Genomic DNA, 27,767 nt, shown 5'->3' on the forward strand with positions numbered 1-27,767 from the left:
AGAGTGAATATTTTTTATTGAAATAATGTAGTCGAAATAATACTTAAGTCATTTGTGCCAAATAGCTCAAGTCAACCAACAGCTCTTATTGCATTTTTTCTTTTACTTAACCCTTACTTATTAAAACTGAGTTTGATGTTAAATGTTACTTTATTTTTAAATGCAAATTTTTACTTCTGTGCATCTTTCACTGCAAGATTTATAGCTTTTTCCTGTGCTTTATAATTTCCTGATACTCCCTCAAAATTCAGTGTTTTTGAAAAAAGAGATCTTTTTCAATGCTCAATGCTAATTTATCTTTTTGAATGAGTTCTATCACCCTTTCCATCATTTCATTTTATACTCTGTTGTTGATGTCAGGATTCCTGTTCATCGGTCAGGTGCAATAGCTTATTAAGGTGCACAAACAGACAGGTTAGCACAATTAGACTTTTTGCAAGTATTAAATTTGGAATTGCCATTTGCAGGGTTACTCAGTGACATTTTCTTCAACGTTAAGTGTTTCCAAATTTTTTACTTGCACTTAATTGGAAAAAAGATAGACCACTAATTATAATAATGTCAACCAATTTTTGCGAAGCCAGATATTGTTAGATTAAATTGTTTTATATCATACTTCTGGTTAAATAATCAATACATTTATGTAGGTATAGAAAAACATCCTCCAAAAGAACTCATTCGGTATGTTTCTTAGGTGGTTTGCGAGATATTACTGCATCAATGTGGGTCAAGTATTATTATTACTATTAGTATTATTTTTACCTCAACATATTTTTTTGAATTTTGTTATTAATTAAACATCTTCTAATATTCATAATACATTTCTTTTGACATTTTAGGCTACAGGTGAAACCACTAAAGAGTCAGCAGAAAAGAGAAAAGTTCTCCCTCAAACAGAGCAAGCAACAAATAAAAGTTTTGGAAAAGAAGAGCATGATGACGATCAACCCCAGATTGTATCTATACTTCAGGAAAAGCCTGAGGGGAAGGTTCATGATAGAGGCAAGAGTGGTCCAAGTAATGATCACTCTATGCCAGAAAAGGAGGAAGTTAAACAAGAGAGAAGGCGTCTAAGTTTCCAAGCAATGGAGGAGAGCAGTCAAAGTGAACTTACGCCTTCCTCATCCCCTAAACTTCCAAGGACGATCTTAAAGGTTAGCACTCTTTCGTCCAGCAGTGAGGACAAAACTGAAGGTGCTGATTCTTCCATAGAAGATGATGAGTTTATCCGAAAGCAGATTATGGGTATGGGGGATGAGAAGGGCATGTCTTTATCAGAAGATGAGAAAGACAATAATTTGGAAAATGCAAAAGCTGTCAATGATAAAACACTTGACACTGCTTGTATGAAAGCCGAATCTTTGTTGAACAAGGGTGAAACAGATGTTAACACTCAAATCCAAACTGAATTACCCTTAATAAATGTTACTAAAACTTCTCAAAATATTCCTGAAACAGTTCCAAAGGCTACTTTTAAGAAAGCCATTCCTGTAATGAGGCAGAGGCAAAGCACTGATGAAGAAATAGAGAGCATCACTGAATCCTTGTCAAAGGGTTCATCAAGTGTTCAAGCATCAAGCATGACTCCAGGGTCTTCACCTACATCAGTTTCATCTTTGGAGGAGGATAGTGATAGTAGTCCTTGTAAAAAGAAAGTTAGCGGGCAAAGACAGCATCGCAAAGGTAGACACAAGCAGCCTACTCAGCCTCTCCCTACTATGGAAAACTCCTCTGATGAAGACAAGACAAATACACATGAAAAACGTCGGTCTTCACCTAGTGATTTGTCCTCTACAGAAGATCTTAGGCTGGTTACTGTCATCGATGAAGGCCATAAAACATCTGGTTCAGAGTACTCTGCCAGTATCGAATCTGAACCAGAGATTAAGAGAGCTGTACAAAGAGGACGCAAACCTTCACCAACAGTCATACCTTACACCCCATCTGATCAATTTGAAGAAAGAGACACAGTAGCAAAATCTTTGAAGAGTGCTGAAGAAACATATGAGGAAATTATTCAGAGAACAAAAGCTATTCCAGGAGAAAGTCCCCCTGATATTGAGCCACTTTATGGAGGATTGGCAATAGAGGACTATCTATATGAATCTTTAGTGGATGAGTCAGAAATGATAATTAGTGAATCTCAGGAAGAAGAAATCCAATTAAACACTGCTTCTCGATCTCTCAAAAAGCTCAGGTCCCCAGAAGAGGTTTATGAGGAGATGATGCAGAAAAAAAGGGAACTGATGATGATAGAGCAGGAATTTCAACAGGCCTGGACAGCAATGGATTCTTCCTCATTAGAGGCTTTGGTCCACGAGCTTCCTGTTGAGGCAGAAACCTGTGTGGTGACCATATCTACTGATGATATCCTACCTACTGAAGATATGCTGATCACTGAACAAAATGATTTGCCTCCTTCAGATATGGATACCTTAAGTGAACTAACGGTGAGGAGAAAGAAACGTCCAGCACCCCCACGCCCCTCTGAGCCCCCTAGGCGCACCGAGATAACAGTTGTTCCCAGTACTCCCAGTGGATCCATAACTTTTGTTAGGCCTATGGTTCCTCAAGATCCTGCGCTCAGAAAGGCACTGTTCCCAATACCAGACCTTAAGATTACTCAGTGCTCATCTGGTGAAGAAGAGGATGATAGTCTTGCAGATGAATATGCCATAGGTATTTCCTCTGACATTACCCCCAGTGATGACTCTGAAACTAAGGAGGATCGGTCCATAAGTCCATCTTTGTATGAAACCAATGAGATGGAGCCTATATGTGTCATTTGTGAAATACCAGAGCCAAAACCAATTCCAACTCCAATATCAGCTCCAGAACTAACAACTACACCCTCTCCTGTTTCACCAGTTTCACCTCCAACTTCACCAACTTCTCCAGAGTCTAGTTTGGCTTCGAATGTGTCATCATCATTCTCATATCAGGCTCGAACACCGGTTTCATCTGATTCAACTCCACTGTCCATCCAAACACCTCCTACTTTAATAAAAGAAAAGTCAGTTGAAGAAACCTTATTGCCATTGTCTACCACATTTGAAGCAGTACCATCAAGTGAAACATTAATTCCTCATCCTGCTTCAGCCACTGTTATAGTTACAATTCCAGATTTGGTATCTGATCCATCCAAAATTCAAATATCTGAGGACCTACAAAGAATGTCTTCTACAGAAAAAAGTCCAACTCCACCCCTATTTGAGACTTCCTCTGCAGTAACTCCTAATGTCCAAATACCACACTTAGTTTCCTCTCCATTGCAAGTACCAATTAAAGTTCCAGCTGTTTTACAAGTCTCAGCACCAAGTCCAGCACCTGTTGTAATCTCAGCTCAGCCTATAGCCCAAGTCTCAGCTACAGCTACTGTTATCACAACCTCGGCTTCAACAAATGATCTCTCAGCTCCAATTATTTTACAAACACCACAACCAATCTCAGCCCTTATGACTACCCCGGCACAAGCCCAATCCAAAGTAGTACATTCAGTCCCGGTACAATCATCTGTTCCATTGATGAGGACAGTGGTAGTCCCAGCAAAAGGTCAACATGAACAGGGAACTATATCATCTCTGGCATCAACTACTATTGTCAAAAAGAAAGTCCCTCCACCTCCCCCTCCTCGATCTACTTCAGTTTCATTTCCCGAGACTCCCACTGAAATGCCTTTTGTAAAGACTGTCATGCCATCTGCAACAGCTATTGCACCCACAGTAACTGCCCACCCAATGCAATCCGTAGTTGTAGATATACAGCCAAGAATGGAAGTTGCACAATCAGGTTGTGCATCTGTTCCTCAAGTTTTGACCCCAACCAGACAGGGCCATGTAGTCATCATTGTGTCAAGTATGGAAAACATACCTCTACTTGAACAAACCAAACAGGATGAAGATGACGCAGAGCCAAAAGTTGTTTCTCATGCATGTGGTAGTCAACCAACTACAAATGATACACCCTGTACAGGCACAGCGGTGCAAGTGCTTTCATCTCCACCACTTCCACTTAAACCTACAGGGACAAACACTGTACTAAGTGTAGAAGTACCTCCTGTTGTAGACTCAACTCTGTCACCTCTACCTGCTTTATCCAAATCAGCTGGAAGCTCTGTTTCCACTCTAGTCACAAACACTATAGCAACAGTTGCCCCTGTTTCTGTAACCGTTTCTAGTCCTAGTCATCCCGCTAGGCCTCCCCCGCCCATACCACCCAAGCCTATGTCAATTCCAGCTGGATTGGTTTTCACCCACAAGCCAGGAGAGAATATCAAGCCACCTCCTCCTCCTGTGGCACCCAAAGCAGCAACACTGCCCAGAATGAAGGAACCTCCAAAAGCCCTGCCACTTAGCCTTGCAAGACCGTTGGAGTCTAAATTGGGTATAACATCTCCCAAGTCACCTGTGTCCCCTAGACATGCCAAATGTTTACAAACATATGTGGTGATTACCTTACCATCTGAGCCTGGCTCTCCAACAGAGACAATAACAGTTCAAGCACCTGTGAGGCGAGGATCCATTCCGTCTTCTACAGCATTAGGCATCCAAACTACACTACCAGAGCAGAAAACACCAACTGAGGTTTTTTCAGCACATGTCACAGTTAGGAGGGCATCTGTACCTACTGTAAAGCATCCACCTCCAATTTTCAAAGCATCAACTGTGGTGGCAGAGCAAGTGAAAACCTCTGAGGTGGTAACTGCCAAGGTACGAGCAGAGGAAGAATCTGTGCCCTCTGCTGTACAACCATTACGTTCTGTTGCTGATGTGATAACAGTATCATCAGATCAAGAATCCTGCATTATGGCATATGCTATAGCACCTTCAATCAAGAAACCACATGTGACACAACAAGAGTCAATTACTCAGCCCCATGCACCTTTTGAACCAACTTCAGAACTAATTCCAAAACCCACAGAGCCAAAGGCTTATCTGATTCTGACAGACCAATCCATAGTAAGTGAGCAATCTGCATCATCTGTGTCTCAGCAGCCATGTGCAGTTACAGAAGTGGGAACAGTTTTTCCAGTAAAAGAACTAGAAGAGCCAATTCTTCAATCAACCAAACCAATTGCAACTGTGCAACCAGGGTGTCTAGGGGAAGCTATAGTTGTGTCACAGGAGCCTAGGCTCGTAGAAGTAGTTGTCCATGGTAGACGACCTACAGTACACTCAATTGTTGATGATCAGCAAGCTTTATCGCAAATAGATGTGCAAGGTATAGGACACACAGAAAAAGATATAGGTAATCATGCCACAGGGGCAGTTCTGATAGGATCAACAATACCAGACAAGCATCATGAAATTGCAGCTCAGGAGCCAGACACAGCAATTGAAGTTGTTGTTCATTCTAAAGAAGAAGACATACCTGGGGGTTTAAAAGATGCATACTCCTTTGCTGAACTCATATTAATGCAACAAACTGATCAGCCTTTAGAAAATATGGCCATGGTAACAGAACAGCTATTCACACTCCAGCCAAATCTGGCGGCTGAAGACATTACACTCCCTGCAAAGTTTGAATACCCCACCGAGGTTGTTACAACTGACCCTGGTGCTAGGTTACCTGAGATTGCTGTAGTATCTCCTGTACTTCATCCTCCCACTGTTGCTGTGCTTGTGACACCAGCATCGGAAGTGTCTGAGGTAATGCCACTACCTACAGTTGCTGAAACTGTAACTATCACAAGTGACTATCCAGCAGAGACACATCTTGTGAAAGGAATTCAACAAGTTTCAACACACCCAGATATTTGTTATACTGTCCAGCGGTATGGAACAATTGCAACAATGTCTCCTCCTGTGACATCACTGGAGAAAATACCATTGCAGCCTGGTCATGAAACACTTACAAGGTTCATATCAAAGGATTTTGATGATAGAATAGGTTTCATGCCCTCATCAGAGATACAACACCATAGACTTGCCGAGTTCCCAGTCATAACAGCTGAGGAGACCACCTTTAGAAGGAGATCATCTGTATCATCCACAGTACAAGCACCATACACATCTAATGATTTATTTACAATTCCTGCGGAGTTTGAAATGCCTGCTCAGGTGCTTACAGCTGAGTCCTTTCCTGCTGCCAGACAAGAATCCATAACCATGCAACAGCCACAGCAGTTTGCACAAATAATTAACATGCCAGCTGAAAAGGATGTTTCAGTAGGTGGTTATGAAGCTGAGGTCCCTTACAGGAGGGAGGCCATACCATTAACAGAACAGCAACCAGAAACCTTGACTTATTCATCTGAATATGATCATCCACTGGAGGCAATAACCCCAGAGGCACACACCAAAAGAAGCTCCACACTCTCTGCACAAGACATTCAACAGAGTGTATCTGTGGCTCCAGTCACCATCACCAAAATTCAACAAGAGTCAATTGAGAGTCAAGAGATAAGAGGACCAGAAAAGGTGGTATCTAGTATGAGTCACATGTTTTCGTCTTCAATTTCTACCTCAGGTCAGCCTCCTGAAAACCTATCTAGTCGGGTCACTCAAGTTGTCACCACTGAAGTGCAACGGACCACTGTTTCTGTTGTCCACGAAAGACTTCAACAAGTTCCTCCACAAAGCATAGCAATCACTATACAACCAGACATAGCAAAAGTTCAACCATTGCCTAAACAAAATGGCAGGATTATTTATCCTGGTGATGTTATTGATTTACGTATGATCAAGTCTGGCATAAAAATGACAGAGCAAGGCATGGACCTGACGCCACCAGAATCATGTCGTCAGTCTGTTTCTAGTGATTCAACTGGACGTCATATTACTGCAGTGCAGCCTGAGATTGTAAATCTTAGTGCAGAATTCACCCCTACAACAACACTGTCTGTTGTTACTGACAGCATCACAATAGTTACATGTACAGCAACCATTGCTTCATATAATAACACTCCAGCAGAAAAACCACTTGATTTACAGGGCCCTGTTGCTTCACTGCCCTTGCCTCTCACTACATCCACACACAAACCATTTGAACCACTCACACAAATAGTCTACAAACCTGTAAAGGCCCAGCCTGTATTCACTGACGTAGTATCTATGGTTCAAGACATACCCATTAATCTTTCCTTTGAAGCTCTTGTCTCCTCCGGAGGAAAAAAGCCATTGACTTCAGCTCCCACACTTATCAGCAATGTAGGTCCTGTTGTATCTCTTGAGGCTACAAGAGCCATGGATTTGTCAAACTATAAACCAGTGAGGGCAATGGTAGCATTGTCTGAGACAGGCCCAGGAGTGGTGACCTCTGTTGTGGAGGATGATGGGGTTCCAGTTGACCTTACTGCTGGCAGAAGGAGCATCTGCTGTGATGTAATTTACAAGCTACCATTTACTGGAAGTTGCAGAACACAACCTCCAGTAACAACACAACCTGACAACAGTTTTGGATTCAAAGATCATGCGGGACTGTATAATATTAAAGGGACTAATGGGATGAAAGCATCATTGTCTGAGACCAATCTGACAAATACAGGACTGTCCCTCTATGATCTCAAAAATGACTACTTCGGTGGATCTTTTGATACAGCTATTGACCTAACTGCTGCAAAACTTTCAGCTGGTAAGTATGGAAACCTTTCTGTATGTGTTAGTATTCTTTTACTTTTCTTGCATGTATTTAAGAAATCATTTGATTGAGCTTTTAGACAAAGTTTCATTTAAAGCCTATTTTTCCTTTTCAATACATAGCACATTGCATTAATGTTATGTCTCCTGTATTGTGATGTTAAACATTTAAGTTCATAAACAATATTTTATTTGTTGGATGTGTTTTGCAACGTGCATAATATTTACAAATGATCAAATAATCCCAATATGTTTGTTTTTGTTTTTCTTTATACAGATGCATGTGTTTGCCTGCGTGTACTCCCTCAATATTTTGGTTTTGCATCCTGTTAACCAAAATATCTACATATATGCATGTACAGTGGAACTTTTTTTTTTTCGTTTTCCTAATTGCATGATCCTTATAAAATAATTTACAGCTTCCTGGTTTCTAAAATTACAAATGGCTTCTAATGATTTATTGATTTTGTCTTCTGACAGGTGAAGCACTAGACTATACTAGCAAAACAAACAGCGTCTACTCTGCAATGAATGCTGCCCCATACTCCCAGGTTCCAGCTGCTGGATTTGGTGTAAATAGTGCTTTAAGAACCTCAGATGGAATAGTTTATTCTTCAGTTGCTGCACCAGTTCCATCCACATATGCAATAACAACTCAACCAGGCTCCATCTTCAGTACTACTTTGACACCTACATTAACTGTGCAGGATCAGTCCTTATTGCATGCATATGGCTTTGTTCCTACAACAGACCCAGGAAAGATTGTTCCTTTTGAGGCGGAGCTATCTAAAGAGTTTTTTCCTACAGCTTTAGCTGACCTCATAACTGGCTACCCAGAAATGTACTCCGACACCACCCTGGAAGCAATCGCTGCTTCTTTAGATGCTCTAACTTCTTCACCAATATTCCCTGGCTTAGACAACTCCAAGATGGCACAGTATCAGATGGAAAGGGAGTTTTTAGAGTTAGAGAAGCTCAAGCAGTTATGTCTTGCTGAAGAGCTGGAGTGGGAAAGACAAGAAATCCAGCGCTACAGAGAACAGGAGCAACTAATGGTGCAAAGGGAACTTGAAGAACTTCAAGCTCTGAAACAACAGCTTCTTCTTCAGCAAGAAGAGGAGCATCATGCCCACATGGTGGCCCAGCAGGAGACCTATGCTCAACAGAAAGAGCAGCTGCAGCAAATCCAACAACTCCAACTTCAACTCCAGCAGCAGCTAGATGAGCACTACAGCAGTACTGGGATGACAGGAAACCTTTTAGAAGCTAAGTATGCTGGAGTAGGGGACAGTGGTCAGTATTGGCCTGTGAAAGATGAGCCTGTACTTCCATCTACAGGAGCACAAACAGAACATCATGAGCAGCTTAACATAGTAAAGCTTCAAGCTGACAAGGATCTAGGTAAAAAAATCCTAGACAGTGGTGTACAAACAGATGATGAAGACTCTGCAGAAAAGCAGCACATGGGAAAGAAAAAGAAAACTAAAAGAAACCTTGATAGCTTAGTTCAGTCTGATGATGAAGATCAAGATGAGTGGGATGCTCCCGCCAAAGTTCGACGCCGTTCTCGAAAGCATAGTGGTGATGGGAAACACGGCTCTAAGGTGTCTAGCATTGCCATCCAGACAGTAGCAGAAATTTCTGTGCAGACTGACCACTCGGGAAGTATCAAGCGACCCAACGTCCAAATGGACACAAAGATAGAAATCATTAAGCACATATCAGCTCCAGAAAACTCTCAAAGAGGTAGCAGTCTGAGCTGTCAGACAGACACAGACAGAGGGCATTCACCTGTTGAGGTTGGATATAGCATGCAACTAACGGCAGATGTCCCCTATAAAGCTAAAGTGCTCTACAGCCAAGTCTCTCCCCTATCACCAGAGAAGTCATATGGAGGGCAGAGAATGCTAACTGCTGACCCAAACAGATTCTCCTCTGGCCCTCGGAGTTTAAAGGTTGGCCAGAAGTCTCTGTCGGATCCTAAATCTCTTAGTCCTTCAACTGATAACAGAATTGGGGGATACTATGCAGACAGCTATTCTGTAAGTCTTTAAAAGTTGTTTTGCAAATAAAATAGCATTTGCAATTTTCTTTTTTATCATATGTAATCTGATGTGATCTGTCTCTGTGTCGTAGGGCCGAAGCTCTTCATCTAGTAGTGGTAAGAAGGTAAAGCGAACCCTCCCGGACCCCCCTAATGAGGATGATTCTTTGGCAGGAAGATCAGGCTATAGCACCAACTCTGCCCGTCGTCGTCTTGCCCGCAGCACAACGATGGCCCGGGCAAAGATTCTGCGGGACATAGATAAGGAGCTTGATCTAGTGGAGAGAGAGTCTTCTAAACTGCGAAAAAAGCAAGCTGAGCTTGATGAAGAAGAAAAGGAAATTGATGCCAAGTTGCGGTAAGGAGCTACACATTTATACATTGAAACAAATAATCAAGTTATTTAGATTGTTTAGTTTCAGACCCTGTTAGAATAATCATTTACAGAATACTTCGCACATCATTAATAATATTTGAAAAGATAACATGTAAGTAATCCGTCTCAAACTATATTTCTTTTGTTCATGTGCATGATTCCCTTTTTACCTTAATAGCTTATGGGCTAAAAGACTGCCTTGACAACACTCAATGAGACCTCTCCACTCTTACACATAGTAACAGGTACAAATGTGTGAAAAACTGGACCATCGTTTGGTCATTTGAAAATGTGTCTTGAGAATTGTTGGTGCCTTAAATCTAAAACATTTTTTTGCTGCTCTAGGTATCTGGAGATGGGTATAAACCGCCGCAAAGAGGTCTTGCTAAAGGAAAGAGAAAAGAGAGAAAGAGCCTATCTCCAAGGGGTGGCTGAGGAAAGAGACTACATGTCAGATAGTGAGGTTGGCAACTTAAGAGAAACCCAGGGGGAAGGCCTGGAGAGACCACGGACCGCTCCTCAGTCAGAATTTGATCAATTCGTCCCTCCCCAAACTGAAGCTGATTCCCAATACAACACCCTTACAAGCCCCTACTCTCAATATGGTCAGTATGTTCCTCAGACCCAAACTACAAGCCATTACACCCAGCAAAATCTATATCAGCAGCAGTCCCTATACCATCCTCAGGTATCTCCTTACCAAACACTATCACTTTCCCATGCTCAGGCCCAGCCTAGCAGCTACCAACATGCTTTGCTTTTGCAACAGGGAAAGCAGCGTCAAACTACCTTGTCTGATTTAGAGCCCAAAATTACCACAAACTATGAGGTGATACGCAACCAACCTCTGCTCATTGTACCAACATCTACAGAAAGTGGCTATGGGGTTGCTCACATGGGGGGCAAGTATGGCAACTTAGATTTAAGGTTAGAGGAGAGAAGCATGGCCTCCAGTCCACTGTCAAGTATTTCTGCTGATTCCTTCTATGCTGATATTGACCATCACAATGCCAGGAACTATGTGCTTATAGAGGACATAGGAGAGCTCACCAAGGCATCAACAGGACTTGGAAGTTCTGGCATGGGTTCTGGATTTAATCTGCCTGATAAAGAGTTATCAAAAGCAGACAGACTACTCAGGGCGGCAGAAGCGAGGCGTACAGCAGAGGTAAATACTTTATTATTGTGTCATCTTCTATGTCATATAAACGTTGTCTTTATATATGTTTATATTTGATTATTGCACCTTTTTGTGTTTCAACATTTCTATTTGCAAATTAAATGTGCGTAAAAAGTTTTCCTTTATTAAAATTTGACATATTTTTTGTTTTTATTGTGACCCTATTATCATCATTGAGAAATCACCATATTAGTTAAATATTAGTTAATATGAGGTAAGATATCTTTGACCCTCTAGCTTTACCAGAATTTTTCCACAACCTTGCAAAAGTATTAATACAACTTTAACTGGCTTGCAATTTGTCATGTTAAAAATCAGTTAGGAATCAGTTAACAAAATGCCAAATGCATCTTAGAATCAGGTAGGATTAAATTTAAATAATAATAGTAAAATTCAACAGTTGGTTGAATTTTACATCAACATACAATAAAAAGTGATGAGAGACTAGAAGGAGTGAATGTTATTTGAATAATGAGTGTTGATATTTAGAAGTTAAGTTTTAAGTGAAGTGATTGTTCTAGTCAATAAAACAAAAATTCAAGTGCTTGTTTTTGGACAGGAAATGTATTAAGAAACTAAATTAAAAAATAATCTTACTTTGTTTTATATGTCTTATGTATTTAAAATAAAATAATTATTATTTTCTTTTGTTTTTAACATTTCTGTATTAGTTATTTTCCTTATTTCTTGTTTTCTCTATTTTTTTCCAAAAGCAAAAAAGAGATTTGGGCAGTTTATGGGGGTTCAAAGGCCCTGAGTACTTAAGACAATACTTCACGATTAAGTTATAAGTACATAGAAATCGGCACAGCTTATGGCATGGCAGTAAAGCATGTAACCCATATATGGAGGCTTCCTCGACGCAGCTATCCCTGATTCGAGTCCCAACCCCAGCGATCTGTGCTGCATGCCATCCCCCTCCCTTCCCCCTTTATTTCCTGTCTTTCCAAATAACAAAAATAAAGGTCACTAGTGCTGCAACAAAATCTAAAAAAAATAAAAAGAATACATAGGAATGTCTAAAAATCAATCAGGGATCAGTTATTATAACTTAGAATCACCTATTAATTTGTTAAGGATTAACTGGGATTTATTGGATATGGGAGTTCGGCAACAATATTTTAAAGAGCTCAAAACATTTGCCACATATTACAGATGAATCAAAAACAGCAAGAACCTTGTAAGGATAATAAGAATTAGCTATGAATTCGGGAACTTATTACGATTTAACTAAGAATTCTAAAATTTGGCAATTCTCAGCGATTTGTTTTATTTGTGGGCTGTGTGAAATGGGGGCATTAATTGTAAAGTGAAAAAAAGGACCCATAGTTTTAATTTTTTTTCACCACCTTTTGCTGGGTCTATTAGACTAACTTTGCACTTCTAGAAACAAAAGAAGTTTAGTAAATGTCTTTGCAAAATAATTCAGCCTCGGTTAGGTTAGGAGTTCACCTTTGAACAGCAATTTTCCGCAGATTTGCAATTGGATTTTGATCTGAACTTTTACTGTTACATATAACATATCCTTGAAAGGAATATACTTGGATCTAAATCATTTCTTTGCTGTTTTGGCTTTTTGTTTAGGGCTGTTGTATTTATATATGCATTGCCTTATTTCCATTTAGGTGGCCGAATTTTTGGGCTCATCACGCTATGGTAAAGGAGAAGATGACACTATGGAGGAGCCCTATGAACTGAAATTACTGAAACAGCAAATCAAGCAAGAGTTCAGGCGTGGAACTGAGGGGCTTGAACACTTAACAAGCCTTGGCCTTTCCCAGTATCTCTCGAGTGATAGTAGTTTTCGCCACTTCCCTAAAGGGGAGAAATATAGCATTGGAAGACTCACTCTTGAAAAGCAGGCTGCAAAGAATCTTCCCGCTGCTATGCTTTACCAGAAACAGATGAAGAACAAAAAGGCTTTGTTAGACTCCAAGGCCATCACAAAATTTTCCCCAATTCAGGAGAATAGGGACCTTGAGCCTGAATTTGGTAGCTACATGGGATCTGGGGCTTCCTCAGTTTCTAGTCTAGCAGTTAGGGCAAGGTTACTTCAGGACGAAATTACATTTGGGTTAAGGAAAAACTTGTCTGAGCAGCAAAAATATTTGGGGTCTTCTTTAGGAGCCAACCTTTCTGGTTCTCTTAACCTCGGCCAGTCTCTCAGCTTAGGATCCACTTTCAGAGGCACCACTCAGGAGGATGGCACATATCCAAGTGGCACTCGTTCCCGTCCCTCTTCACGCCCCTCTTCCCGACCATCTTCTATATATGGTTTAGATCTGTCCATCAAAAGGGATCTGTCTAGTTCCTCACTCAGACTTAAGACAGAGGGGGAGGTCCTGGACGCAGCATTTGCTCCTGGAGTCTCTAGAGCAAAACCTACTAGTTTGCCTATCAGCCAAAGCCGGGGCCGTATCCCCATTGTGGCTCAGAACTCCGAGGAGGAAAGTCCTCTGAGCCCAGTGGGGCAGCCTATGGGTATGGCTAGAGCTTCTGCTGGTCCTCTGCCTCCCATTTCTGCTGACTCCAGGGATCAATTTGGGTCTAGTCATTCCTTGCCAGAAGTCCAACAGCATATGAGGGAGGAATCTCGAACACGCGGCTATGATAGAGACATCGCATTCATCATGGATGATCTGCAAGGTGCCATGTCTGACAGCGAAGGTAAATGGAGCCTGAGACTGTTGCAGCAGTTCGACTGTGTGGACCTGCTTGTGATGCATGCTAATGCCTAGTGGTTTTGTTGACTTTGTGTGCAAACCATCTCTTTTAAAATTATCAGTGCTTCAATTAATTATTTTTTGTAATACTTTGCTATATTTTCCTCTGTCTTCGGAAAAGTTACATTAAACTTTGCATGGGTTTTCTTTTTTTTTCTTTGCTTCTTTTATAAAACTAACTCACATGTACATAAAACTCTCAACTTGAGTTTATGTATAGTACCATTCAATTCTGCCCACTTTTGATGTGTGCTTTCATTTGCATGTTTTAATTTCTTCACAAATTAATTGTCACCCACATTCTTAAAACAAAGCAAATTTAATATGCATACATATTTTCTGTGTTACTGCTGCCTTATTTTTTATGAAAGATTAAGACTTATGAAGAGTACTACAATTACATGCAACACAGGATATATTTAGTGAATGTTTGGCGAATACATCACATTAAAGCCACTTTAATTATTCATGTTAAACAGGAAGGAGCAAAATTTCTAAGCATTTTTAAATCTTAAAAGAATGAGTTAAAATGGAAAATGAAAAGGTTTTAACACAATTTTAGTTTTGCGGTCTATATTATTAGTTAAATATATTAAATATTGACATTAAATAAAACAAATATCCTATGATCCATGTGTGATGCGTGTACAATTATTTGTTGTGTTGTATGCAATTTGCCTCGTAAACATAAATCATGAATACCTATAATTTACAAACATAATAAAAATCCAGCCGTAATCATGGCTTTTGTGATGGAACTGCTTCCGCAATAATCGGTTATAGCTATGTCTTTATCTGCAAGCAAGACAAGTGAAATGTCTTCAAATGGACACACAAGTGTACCGTCTTTAAAAGTAATATGAAGTTCTTCATCACTTCTTTGCAACAGTCATACACTTTTATAAGGTTTGAATGTTGCTAAATCATTTCAATATTTATAATATTTTATTATTTATAGTATGGCAGAATTACTCTTGCTACTACTGTTTAATAATCCCTACTCAGCTAATGACAGAAATAGTACGGAGGTAATCTGATATACTGGCTGGCTTGTACATTTGTAACATTAACAACTGCTTTTCTGGTAATGCAGTAACTATTTTTAAATATCATAGATTTTTGTGTGATTTAGTCATGTGTGTCTCATATGTGTTGGTGTTTGTATAATCTTGGATTCTTTCTTTCTGTATTTTTGCATCCTTGCATGTTGTGTATTGGGTGTTTTCCATTTCCATGTTAATAAAATTAATATTTTTGGCTTGTTTTTTGTTGTTGTGGATGTCTCGTTGCGGTGTGAGATGTCCCTGTTCTCTAGTGATTGACAGCAAATATTGACATGGAATATCCATCTCCATAATTCTCAAATGTTAGAAAGGCTGTTAATATTGCAACAGCCAAGAGAAAGAAAAACAGCTCAGGAAATTGTATTTAGACAAATTCCTGGGTTGTGTAATGTCACGATAGTCATAAACGCATTTGACAGAGACCTAAGTGGTTCACTATAAACACATTTTAAAGAATGTAGTATTTACCATGAAACCATATTAAAAAGTCTATCTGCCTTCATTGCAGTGCTAAGTGAGTCCATGCTGGCTTTAAAAAGAGGTGATGCCAGAATCATTCATGAAAGTATCAGACACGGTAGAGTATCCTACAATAGCTCTTAGACATATTCTAATATTACTAAGACTAAATCTTACAATATCTCTTATGTCTTTAATGCTCGAAAATACATTTTGTAAATTGTTCTGCCTGGGTTCATCTTTCAGGCTAGTAATGTTACACAGTGCTTTGCTGAAGTATTTTTCACATTTTCTCATGTCACAGAATTCACTGTATTTTAATGGTATTTTCAGTGAATGACCATCACAAAATAGCACAATAATGAAGAAAAAATTAGCAAGTGGAAGAGAAATGAAAAATGTTTTTTCAAATGTTTTTTACAAATACACATTTCAAAAGTATGACACATTTATATTCAGAAAGAAAAGTCATTGTAGGCCGTGACTACAGTTTTTATCTCACATTACGATAAATTTAGTGTACAGTCTATATTATTTTTTATTGTCGCTATCTTAATGTGTATCTGCAACCTTCCGTTCGCCTGCAACTTTGTCGCTGACACAAATTAATTTTCCCAGTTTTGGACAGTGAAGGATATATATATATGTATATATATATATTCTAAACTGACAATGCAAAAATAATGTTAATCAGACAAGCAGCCAAGAGGCCCATGGTAACTCTGGAGGAGCTGTAGAGAAACACTGTGCAGGTGGGAAGATTTGTCAACAGCACTATTGTTAGTTGTGCACTCCACAAATCTGGCCTTACTAAAGAGTGGCAAGGAAAAAGTATTTGTTGAGAGAATGTCACAACAAACCCAGTGCAACAATCAATGAACTGAATACAGGAAACATGTGGAAGAAGGTGCTTTGGTCAGATTGGACCTAAGGTTTTGGCCTATATACAAAATGTTATGTATGCCAGAAAACGAATACTGCATATCACCCTGAACACTCCACCCCCAGAGTGAACAATAGTGGTGGCAGCATCATGCTGAGGGAATGCTTTTCTTCAGCCAGAACAGTAAATCTGGTCAGCGCTGATGGGTGGAGCAATCCATGAGAAAAAACTGCTATAGGCTGCAAAAGACCTAAAACAGGGCAGAGGTTCATCTTCCAACAACACAACAACCCTAATCAAAGATGTGTGAAGCTGGTAGGCACATGCAACAAAAGACTTACAGCTATCCTTGCTGCAGTTTTACAAGTATTACCTTGGTGAGAAAAATCTAAATGCAGGCCACACTTTTCAGATTTTTATCTGTACAAACAATAGTGAAAACCTTGTATTATTTTCCCTTCACTTTAGAAGGATACACTACTTTGTGTCGGTCTATCACCTAAACCATCCGTATCCCAAAATACATTGAAGTTTGTGGTTGAAACATGACGACATGTAGAACATCTCAATATGTTTGAATACTTTTACAAGGCACTGTAGTAGAAATAATTTCAAGCATGTATCTGATTAATGCTTTTCAATGCATGTGCTATTCTATACTTTCAGTACAAATATTACTTTAGCAAAAGTCTGTGAGATAAAGCATATTTTGAAAAAAGCTCTGATAAAAAACATATAACTTTGTACCCCAGCCGGAGGCCCAAACTGGAATATAGAAGGTGAGACAGCATTTGAATTCCATGTAGTTGCGTAGAGACTGTGACTCCATGCTGTACATCATAATTCTGAATGGTCCACTTCTCTGGCTGATTCTGTAAACATACCAGACTCATGCTGGAATGAACCACCCTTTCACTAGTATATAGTGCATATCATTTAGCATACTTGTAGTATCTGACATCTTAGTTTTATTTTGGAATGAACCATGGTGAATTAAGTTTTTTCTTTAAGGAATGTGATCTGTGGTTCTGTAACCATTCTGACTCATTTCTAGTTTTCATACTCATGCACAAAAAGTAAATTGCAAAATCATGCGTATATATGTGCACAAGTGTCCACAGGAACAATGTTGAAAGTGCTATCCATGGCTTTTTTCTCCAAGACATGCGGCAGTTCATTCATAGTCATCACTATTGGTGCACCTTCTTAATCTCTGACCATATGATGACACTTAGGCATTCTGGGTTTAGCCAACATTTGTAGTTTTTGTAGACATATATTAATTTTTTCTGAGTTGCAAAATGATAGATGTAAAACCTGCAAAATCTCCCGATTATTCCTTATGCTTAAAAAGTATTAAGCGTCTGTTGGATAGGTTTTGTGGGGATTTAGAGATCATTACCCTCAGAGTTTGTCAGGATTATGTCAACAAAGTACAGAAATGTCACAGTTATAAGGATTTGCAATCTAAGCACAGCAGTTGGAATAAAATGTTACCAAATAATTAAATGCTTCAACTCCAAACTGTAGAAAACCCTTTTTTAGATTGATAAAAGAAGCAGTCTACGACAAATTATTCATTACAATAATTTTAATTTCTAAAACATTAAAACAATTTTTACATCAGAAGCATTGTAAGGCATCAGAAGCATGTTGTAACAAATGTATTTAATTTACTGTTTACACAGCATTTGAAATTCTAATTTGATTACACAGATAAATATTTTGGACTGAATGGAACAGAACTTAGCTTTCCTTTCACCTATCTAGAGCGAACAGATCAGAGATCTTCCTACATTTTAGCAAATAGGAGTTGGTGTGCAAACAACTTATAGAGAACTGAAAAAAATAAATAAACATTTTCCCAGCTTGATTGCTTTGTAGATCTCTGCCAAACAGTCATCATGTTCACAGCAGAGATTTATCCAGCTGAAAATGTGTCATTAGCTGTGCATCTGAATGTGTAATACTTTAAAAAACGTTCTGTCCTTGTTTAGCCTACCACCTGCGTAGAGAGGACACAGATTGGTTTGATAAGCCAAGAGAAGGGCAGCCTCAGAGTGGACACATGTCGGATAGGAGACAGGTATGGTCCAAGCATCAGTTTTCGGTTTCCTATGTAAAATTTCTGTGTATACCACATTTTTGCAATAATATATTTTTTTTTTTTTTGCAATAAAATTCATGAAATCTGTTTCAGATGAAATTGGTTCCTTACACCTTCCCTCACACTCGCATCAAGATCAAAAGAGACATGACAGACACCAGCGTCTCAGGTAAAGCACAAACACATGAACACTCTAATATGATAAATTACTTTTTATAGTCTAGTCAAGTAAAGTTTATTTATATACTATATACTAAAAATATACTATTTTTATACTTTATTTTTTACCTCAGGCAATGGACTTGGGGTCCGTGTGGTGGGCGGTAAGGAGATTCCAGGCAGCCGTGGTGAGATTGGAACCTACATTGCCAAGGTCATTCCTGGAGGCATGGTGGAACAAACAGGAAAAATTGTTGAGGGTAAGCAGAGAATGAAAAGAACCCTAAAGCCTGAGAAAGCCCGCATTAAGACAAGGGAAATTTTAGACCTTGTCAATCAACACAGACAGATTCAGAGTCAAATATTGCCTGATCTTTGCATGCAAACTGTATGAAGTTACCTAAACCCTCCAAGGAAGGGTCATTGATGTTCAACTGTATAATTTTTTTTCATGTAAAATGTATTGTAGTTTATTTTATTTGTCTGTTAACCTATCTTAGTTGTACAGATTTATATGCAAAGTTTCTCATCTTTACATTACTGTGTTTAATAGAGAAATATGAATGTACATCTCTAAAATCTCATAAGTATTTATATGTTTACCAGACAAACTTTAGTAAAATAGCTAGAACATATTTAAAACAAAAGTAGTACAAATTGTTTTGTGGCTGCAAAACTGCTACATGTTGCAAGAAGCCCGATTACCACAGATTTGTCGGGCATGTCAAAGTCCATTAATGACGACCCTCACAATGTTTACTGAATATGGGTGGTAAAATCTATCTAGAGGCTTTAATAATTCTACAGCTTTACTTTGAGTATAAACAGTTTTTAGAGCAGGAGCACATCAAAAGTGACATGTATTTCTTATCATATCTACAGACCCATTCAATATATTAGAATATTGTTGAAAAGTTCATTTATTTCAGTAACTTAGCTTATTAAGTGACACATAAAATTAACTTCAAACAAAATTATGTTTTCAAGCCTCTATTTGTTAATTATGCAGATTTTCTGCTTACAGCTAATGAAAACAGGACATTTAAGTTTAGAATATTATCAGGCCAGTAAAAAAAAACATGTTTTGATACAGAAATGTTGGCTTTTTAAAGGTTTGTTTCATACCTGCTTAAAAACTAAAATTTTCAAAAAATACTCTTAATCTACAAACAAGCCTCATTGGAACACATATTCTCTACTTTAAAGAATATGACTGTATATTTTCATTTGTATAAGATGTGACAGGACTTCATATTCCACCAAACCCCCTTCATTTCCACATACCACATGTTAAGAACTATTGTGATAAGAAATGTTATGTCCGCAGATTTAGCAGATTTACTGGATATCCATGTGTGTTAGGAAGAACAGAAAAGGACAGTAATCTGTCTTTGTACAGAGACATCAAACAACAAAGCAATGCTGACATTACATAGTTCCAGGCAATCAGGAAATGTAAAAGAGGTAAGGAACAACAAATTTGCTGCATGAAACAAGATCTCAAGATCAGCAAAAAATATCAAAATCCCTAAAATTTGAAACAAAATAAAAAAGAATACCTTTCAGAATATAGCTTTAATATTGTTTTAACAGTAAAACACTTGACAGTTAAGGCAAGGTAAAGCTTTTCTAATGTTAAATGTGTTTAAAAATCCCTATCTGGATTCATGGTGCATAGTATAGTTAACCTCTGGACAATCCAGAACACATTATTTTAGTCACCATTATTCTGTATATGTAAATATGAGAAATCTATAAAAGAAAATTCAACCTGGAAAGACTCACAAAGAGAAGACAGGGATGCAATTAGAAAAGTTTAGTGAATGTTTATTTCTTTGGCGCTCGGACCCCAGTGGAAGAAGTGAATGCTTGAATGAACATCTTAGGGTTAGATTTAGAGATATCTTTCCCCCTGAGATCCAATCCTGGCGGTGGAGTGGAGGCTTGAGGAGATTTGGAGGAGTTTGAAAGCCAAATGGTGGAGATGGGGTGGAGGAGGGTCAAAGTTCAGCTGCAGAACAGAGGGATCCATGGATGAAGATCTCTTAAAGCGGAGCCTTGAAGGATGATTGGCCGGGGGGGAATGCAGACTTGATGCTGATTGGTGGAGCAGAGCTGCATGGAGGAGTAATTAGATGAAGCTGGAGGTGATGGTGAGTCTTCCATGTTGAATTTTCATTTAAACTCCATTTCAACCTGGAAAGACTCACAAAGAGAAGACAGGGATGCAATTAGAAAGGTTTATTAGTGAATGTTTATTTCTTTGGCGCTCGGACCCCAGTGGAAGACGTGAATGCTGAGAATGACATGCGCTTGAATGAACATCTTAGGGATAGAATTAGAGATGTCCCCCCCCCCAAAAAAAAGGGGGCCGCGGCTGGAAATGAGAACGGAAGGGAAGTTATTGAGGTTTATAAAGATTCAAATAAAGGGTGTGAAGAAGGGATGATTTGAGCCTAAAGAGAAGGAATAGGTAAGTGTGCCTGACAAGGCGTAGATGGGGCTGAAGATTTAAGAGAAGAAAATAATTAATTAATGATGGTGCCTGTAGAGGAGAAAAATGAGGCAGAGACTGAGAAGACGAGGCCTAATTGAGTACTAACAGGGAAATCTATCAGGAAAATAGAATGAAATAAACATGGAAGAAAGAAGCGCAAGGCGTGGAAAGGATAAATAATGCTGAGAAATGTAGTTTGTAAATAGGCTATGAAAACAAGGAAAATAATAGGGATGCAAAGCACATGATAGATATACCTAGAGGGCAATCCTCGATGATAGGTATGCCGTGAAGGCAATGCGAAATGATGTATATATGCCGCGGAGGCTATGCAGATGATAGAAATACCTAAAAGGCTATGCAGATAAAGCTATGGAATAAAGCTATAAAAACAGATCCACCGAGCGGGAAAAAGAAATAGATAGATCAGGTAATGGAGGAAGAAAGGCAGGAAATGAGTGAAAGTAATTAAAGGAAATAAAAAGCTTAAATGAAACGGGAAAGAAAAGAAAAGAAGGGGAAATAAAGTGAGATGAAGACATTTCAGAAGAGTTATGCAGTATTGGAAATGCCATGAAGGAAATGCAGATGAAGACATAAAATAAAGTAATACTTTGTAAATAGGCTTTGGAAGCAAGGAAAATAATAGGGATGAAAAGCAGATGATAGATATGCCTAGATGGCAATGCACGATGATGGATATGCCTAGATGGCGATGCAAGGTAAAAGATATGCCTGGAAGGCTATGCACAATGATAGATATACAGTGAGGGCAATGCGAAATGATGTATATATACACCGCAGAGGTTATACAGGTAAAGATGTGGAATAAAGCTATAAAAACAGATCTATTAATAAGGAGTTAGAAGATAAATCGGTCGTGAAAGCAGAAAAGAACATAAGTGAGCTAGAGTGAGGGAGAATAATTGGACACGACTGGCAGGTGCTGAAGGAAGAGTCCTGCAAAACGGAAAAATGAAGATTGAACAAAGCCAATGATGGATAAAGGCCAACCACCATCAGTAAATGCAGGAAGCTCATACCTAAGAGCTGGGAGATCGTTGAACAGCTAGCACAGAGAGGAAGTCTGGCGACCGTGGCTGAAGAAGGCGATCGGCTGAGTTGATGGAGGGAAGCTCTATACAGGTCCTTCTCAAAATATTAGCATATTGTGATAAAGTTCATTATTTTCCATAATGTCATGACAAAAATTTAACATTCATATATTTTAGATTCATTGCACACTAACTGAAATATTTCAGGTCTTTTATTGTCTTAATACGGATGATTTTGGCATACAGCTCATGAAAACCCAAAATTCCTATCTCACAAAATTTGCATATTTCATCCGACCAATAAAAGAAAAGTGTTTTTAATACAAAAAACGTCAATCTTCAAATAATCATGTACAGTTATGCACTCAATACTTGGTCGGGAATCCTTTGGCAGAAATTACTGCTTCAATGCAGCGTGGCATGGAGGCAATCAGCCTGTGGCACTGCTGAGGTCTTATGGAGGCCCAGGATGCTTCGATAGCGGCCTTTAGCTCATCCAGAGTGTTGGGTCTTGAGTCTCTCAAAGTTCTCTTCACAATATCCCACAGATTCTCTATGGGGTTCAGGTCAGGAGAGTTGGCAGGCCAATTGAGCACAGTGATACCATGGTCAGTAAACCATTTACCAGTGGTTTTGGCACTGTGAGCAGGTGCCAGGTCGTGCTGAAAAATGAAATCTTCATCTCCATAAAGCTTTTCAGCAGATGGAAGCATGAAGTGCTCCAAAATCTCTTGATAGCTAGCTGCATTGACCCTGCCCTTGATAAAACACAGTGGACCAACACCAGCAGCTGACACGGCACCCCAAACCATCACTGACTGTGGGTACTTGACACTGGACTTCTGGCATTTTGGCATTTCCTTCTCCCCAGTCTTCCTCCAGGCTCTGGCACCTTGATTTCCGAATGACATGCAGAATTTGCTTTCATCCAAAAAAAGTACTTTGGACCACTGAGCAACAGTCCAGTGCTGCTTCTCTGTAGCCCAGGTCAGGCGCTTCTGCCGCTGTTTCTGGTTCAAAAGTGTCTTGACCTGGGGAATGCGGCACCTGTAGCCCATTTCCTGCACACGCCTGTGCACGGTGGCTCTGGATGTTTCTACTCTAGACTCAGTCCACTGCTTCCGCAGGTCCCCCAAGGTCTGGAATCGGCCCTTTTCCACAATCTTCCTCAGGGTCCGGTCACCTCTTTTCGTTGTGCAGCGTTTTCTGCCACACTTTTTCCTTCCCACAGACTCCCCACTGAGGTGCCTTGATACAGCACTCTGGGAACAGCCTATTTGTTCAGAAATTTCTTTCTGTGTCTTAGCCTCTTGCTTGAGGGTGTCAATAGTGGCCTTCTGGACAGCAGTCAGGTCGGCAGTCTTACCCATGATTGGGGTTTTGAGTGATGAACCAGGCTGGGAGTTTTAAAGGCCTCAGGAATCTTTTGCAGGTGTTTAGAGTTAACTCGTTGATTCAGATGATTAGATTCATAGCTCGTTTAGAGACCCTTTTAATGATATGCTAATTTTGTGAGATAGGAATTTTGGGTTTTCATGAGCTGTATGCCAAAATCATCCATATTAAGACAATAAAAGACCTGAAATATTTCAGTTAGTGTGCAATGAATCTAAAATATATGAATGTTAAATTTTCATCATTACATTATGGAAAATAATGAACTTTATCACAATATGCTAATATTTTGAGAAGGACTTGTAAACGCTTTGGGTTGCTGCTGTAGAGGCAGCTCTAATTCTAAGTAAGTGACTTGAGACCTGACTAGGAGGCGGGTTGTACTAGTCGAAAGATGCCTCAAAACCTAAAGAACAAGGAGGCGGACATGGGGGGCTCCTTCTAGAGTGAGAAAGAAGGGCATGCTGGGCGAGCTAAGTTTGCAATGTTTTAAGAGTGGATTTAAGCATGCTTGAGATGGGCAGAACGGGCCATCGAGGCGAACAATAGAGATGAAACATGGGCCTTTCCCTTTGGTATGTTAAGGTTTAGTTTGAAATGATCAGGATAGAACTTGAGGTCTGAGAAGGCAAAATTTCTAGAAGGAACTAACAAATTGATAGGAGAAGTAAATTCACCTAACCTGAGAAGCCCATAGAAGGCTTGAACATCACAGGGTTAAGATTAGATATGTCTTCCCCCAAAAAATGCTGTGTAAGACCGAGCTGAAAGCTATACGAATGAAAGGGAAGAAGGGAGGCGAGAAGAGTGGAGAGCCTGATAGGCGCAGAAGAGGAAGGATGAGAAACTGGCTAAGGGACGAGGGAAAAGGAAACATAACAAGAAGATGAGTGTAAGGGCTAAGCAGAGCCTAACACGTGGAGGAGAAAGGATGAAGCTGACTGAGCTTGGAGAGGGAATGGTACAACTTGATTGGAGTGGAGGATATAGAATCAGCTGAGCCTGACGAGGAGAACAGAGAGTGAGACCTATCGAGCATGGCAAGTCATGGAGGTGATGTGAGACAAACCTGACTAGGTATAGAGGGTGCGGACCTGAGCGAGCCCGACACGGAGTAGAGGAAAAAATATTGAATGCCTGACTAGGCAAGAGGATGAGAACTTGAAGAACTTGACGAGGCGAGCAGAAGATGAGACTTGGACGAGCCTGACAAGGCACGGAGGGGAAATGATGTAATCCTGATAAGGCATGGAGGCCTGACTGTAACTGACAAGGTAGCGAGTGAGGGATCGGTTTGTATGAAGGAGTGCGAGAAGGAAAAGAAATAGCTGCGCCTGACATACACTTGAAAGATTTTAATTAAAGGTTCTGAGTTGTACTGATTTCTCTTACCTTTATATGAATTTCATGAAAAGTTATTGTTTCTTCCATACCTCTGACTCTCTGAGGGGCTCACCGAGTGGCAGATGCACAACGCTGTTAGCAGTTGCTAAATGTGCAGACCTAATCTTGCAAGTGCCACCATTCTAAAAGACACGAAGATAGATCTGCTCTACTGAGCAAATATGGCTTCCTACACAGTTGCAGATTCCCAACATAAATGAGTTGTTAAAGATAAAACCTGCCAATGATATGAATATAGTTCAGGAATTCAGCCAGACGGAATAACTAATCGATCTCAAATCAGTTTGTTTTATGCGGATTGAGTGGAGAAAATAATATTTGAAAAAAACTGATGGTTATATCTTCATGCTACTAAAGCCTTGCATTATAAGTGACTCTTCAGTCACACTAAGAGCTTTGTGCGGAGATCGAACTTTGAGGAACTCTGAAAGCTGTATGAACCAATGTCCAAACTGGTTTGCTGAGTGGGCCAACGATGAGTGGACCCTTAAATTGGACATTCTCTTGTCCAGTTCTTTAGATTTGGACTGAGAAAACTGACTGTCCAAGCAGTCCGGCAACTTTAAAGATCTCCAACTTTTTGTTGGAGTAGAACTACAAAATATAAACATGAAGCCCGTCTTTAAACTACGGAGAGAGCATCAAACTTCGATGAGTGTCAAAGATTAATCAGCTTTGTTGACAATGTGCATGGTGATTCTTATTCTGAAGCCTGGATTAATGCACTGCCCCTGCAGAATCTAGGAACGGAGCCTAGGTGGGACGTTAGAATGCGTGGGAGCATAGAATCTGCCTGAGCGAAAAAGAGAAGTGAGAATCACTGAATGCCTGAAATGTGGCTGAAGGTTAAAAAAAAATGGAGTGATGCATCTCATCTAGAGACAAGCGAGAAGTGAACGCCGGTGGGAGGGGCCGAGGAGTGGGCTAGGCGCCGGTAGAGCAGAGAAGAGGATGCTGACGTGGCCAAGTTGGAAGCGAACTCCGGAGATGTTGAGTGAGATTAATGGAGCGCTGGAGAGAATCCATGGACGATATGCATGAAGCAGAGAAGATTGAGGAATGACTGGAGTAGAAGAAGACGTCGAAGCTTGAGGTGCGGGAGGATCGGTTTGAGAGACGAAGATCAGAGGAGAAGCTGCATGCAGAAGACAGGCAGGAATGTGCAGCGGGAGCCAAGGTGGAGGAGGTCAACCTCGGCGACTCTTGGCAGGAGGATTTTAGAGCGCTTCCGGGGGAGGTAGGAGGTGGAAGGAGAAAATCATACTGCGGCAGGAGCGCGGAGAGCTGAACGAGGTGGGATAAATCCAGATCGGAGTCAGGAAACATGCAGCTTGGTTTTGACTGGGAGAATGGACGCCAAAGCGGGAGGCCAGGCGAATGGTTCAGCGAGCAAGTAAGGAGGAAGGAGGGTGAAGATCCGTTGCGAGGAGCAGCCAGATTGTCAGACTGAAGTCGAACATGACGTGACTGAACGTCAAAGTTCAGTTGCAGAACGGAAGAATCCACGGATGAAGATCTTTTAAAGTGGAGCCTTGAAGGATGATTGGCCAGGGAGAAATGCAGACTTGACGCTGATTGGTGGAGCAGAGCTGCATTGAGGAGTAATTAGACGAAGCTGGAGATGATGGTGAGTCTTCCGTGTTGAATTTTTGTTTAAACTCCATTATGAAATTTAGATAAATAGGAAATAAAAATCCCTAATTATACATATATACAACCACAAGCCCTTGAAATTGGTTTAGTTTGATTAACAGCTCTTCCTACATGCTGACCGTTAACTGATTTTTCCAGTTAATTAATGTAAATGTTGTTTTTGCTGAACTGTTTTCACAAATACCCATATGTTTGGTTGAAGTAAAAACAGTTAAAGGTGTAATAATCACTAATCTGAAACAAGATGCCTGAGTATAATCAGAGCCTTTATTTCATTTTAGAAACAATTGATATTTCTTATGTCCTACAGTAGACTGGCAGAATGTTCCTTTATGCATACTTAGCTTGACTTGATAGATACATTTTCAAACACTTATCTTAGGGGAAAGTACTTCTACAATTCTCTTACAACCAAGGTTGCAAGAGCTATGTTTAAAGCTCTTGCTAACAGTTGTTGCTGTAACAGTTATAGTAGCTTTGGTTGCTGGATCTGTCATGTCTCATTCCCTGGTATGTCTCATTAAAGTGCAGCAAACTCCTCCCCCACATTAGTGGGCTGTGTTAGTCATTGGACTATATTTAGCTTAACAAATACACAAAGGTCAGCACTGAAAAATGCTCACACTGTGAATGAACCTGCAAAATACTACATTATTTTTCTTTAAATCTCCTGAAATTACAATAGTAACATTTTAAAGATTAGAAATCACACAGGGAAAATAATGAAGATTAACTGCAACGTACTGACAGTAAAGTGAGTAAGAATAGTTATACAGCTTCAGTCCAGAATTTGGGAGAGAAAACATGGCTTTTTATATGAATGTAATAAGGGACAATTGCCAGATTATTTTACATTTTTGCAGACCAACAAAATGAAAATTGCAGTCCTTTTCTCATTAGAACAGAGCATACCCCTATAAAGAAAATACATACAGTTAGCGCAAGGAACACACCCAGTGAGTTTTAAGGAGTTTGCAGGTGCCAGACTGAAAAATCTGAGTTTGTGTGCTAGAAGCTCATTAATTTCTAAAACCCCACCTTGCAACACAAATAACACAAAGGATCTCTTTTTGACTTTGCATTTTGACCATGTTTGTTTGACCTTGTGAAATTAGATGGGCATGTTACAGTTATAGTGATGTTATAGATGAGCTATTACGTGTTGTTGTACGAGAGCAGACTCTCTTGGTT

At 39.8% G+C, this 27,767-nt stretch overlaps 1 protein-coding gene across 1 annotated transcript in view; it reads left to right on the plus strand.

The window, feature by feature from the left end:
- pclob (piccolo presynaptic cytomatrix protein b) overlaps window positions 1-27,767 on the plus strand; it is a 75,010-nt gene that overhangs the window by 25,747 nt on the left and 21,496 nt on the right. Inside the window, exons 12-21 of the mRNA XM_047349357.1 lie at window positions 840-7,572; window positions 8,058-9,619; window positions 9,714-9,979; window positions 10,343-11,165; window positions 12,803-13,844; window positions 15,473-15,541; window positions 17,059-17,085; window positions 18,304-18,392; window positions 18,507-18,582; window positions 18,707-18,832. Coding sequence (XP_047205313.1) covers window positions 840-7,572; window positions 8,058-9,619; window positions 9,714-9,979; window positions 10,343-11,165; window positions 12,803-13,844; window positions 15,473-15,541; window positions 17,059-17,085; window positions 18,304-18,392; window positions 18,507-18,582; window positions 18,707-18,832 — 10,813 coding nt within the window. The remainder of the gene's footprint in view (window positions 1-839; window positions 7,573-8,057; window positions 9,620-9,713; window positions 9,980-10,342; window positions 11,166-12,802; window positions 13,845-15,472; window positions 15,542-17,058; window positions 17,086-18,303; window positions 18,393-18,506; window positions 18,583-18,706; window positions 18,833-27,767) is intronic.

This window comes from Girardinichthys multiradiatus, chromosome 2 (genome assembly GCF_021462225.1).
Source record: "Girardinichthys multiradiatus isolate DD_20200921_A chromosome 2, DD_fGirMul_XY1, whole genome shotgun sequence".
Classification (NCBI taxonomy): domain Eukaryota; kingdom Metazoa; phylum Chordata; class Actinopteri; order Cyprinodontiformes; family Goodeidae; genus Girardinichthys; species Girardinichthys multiradiatus.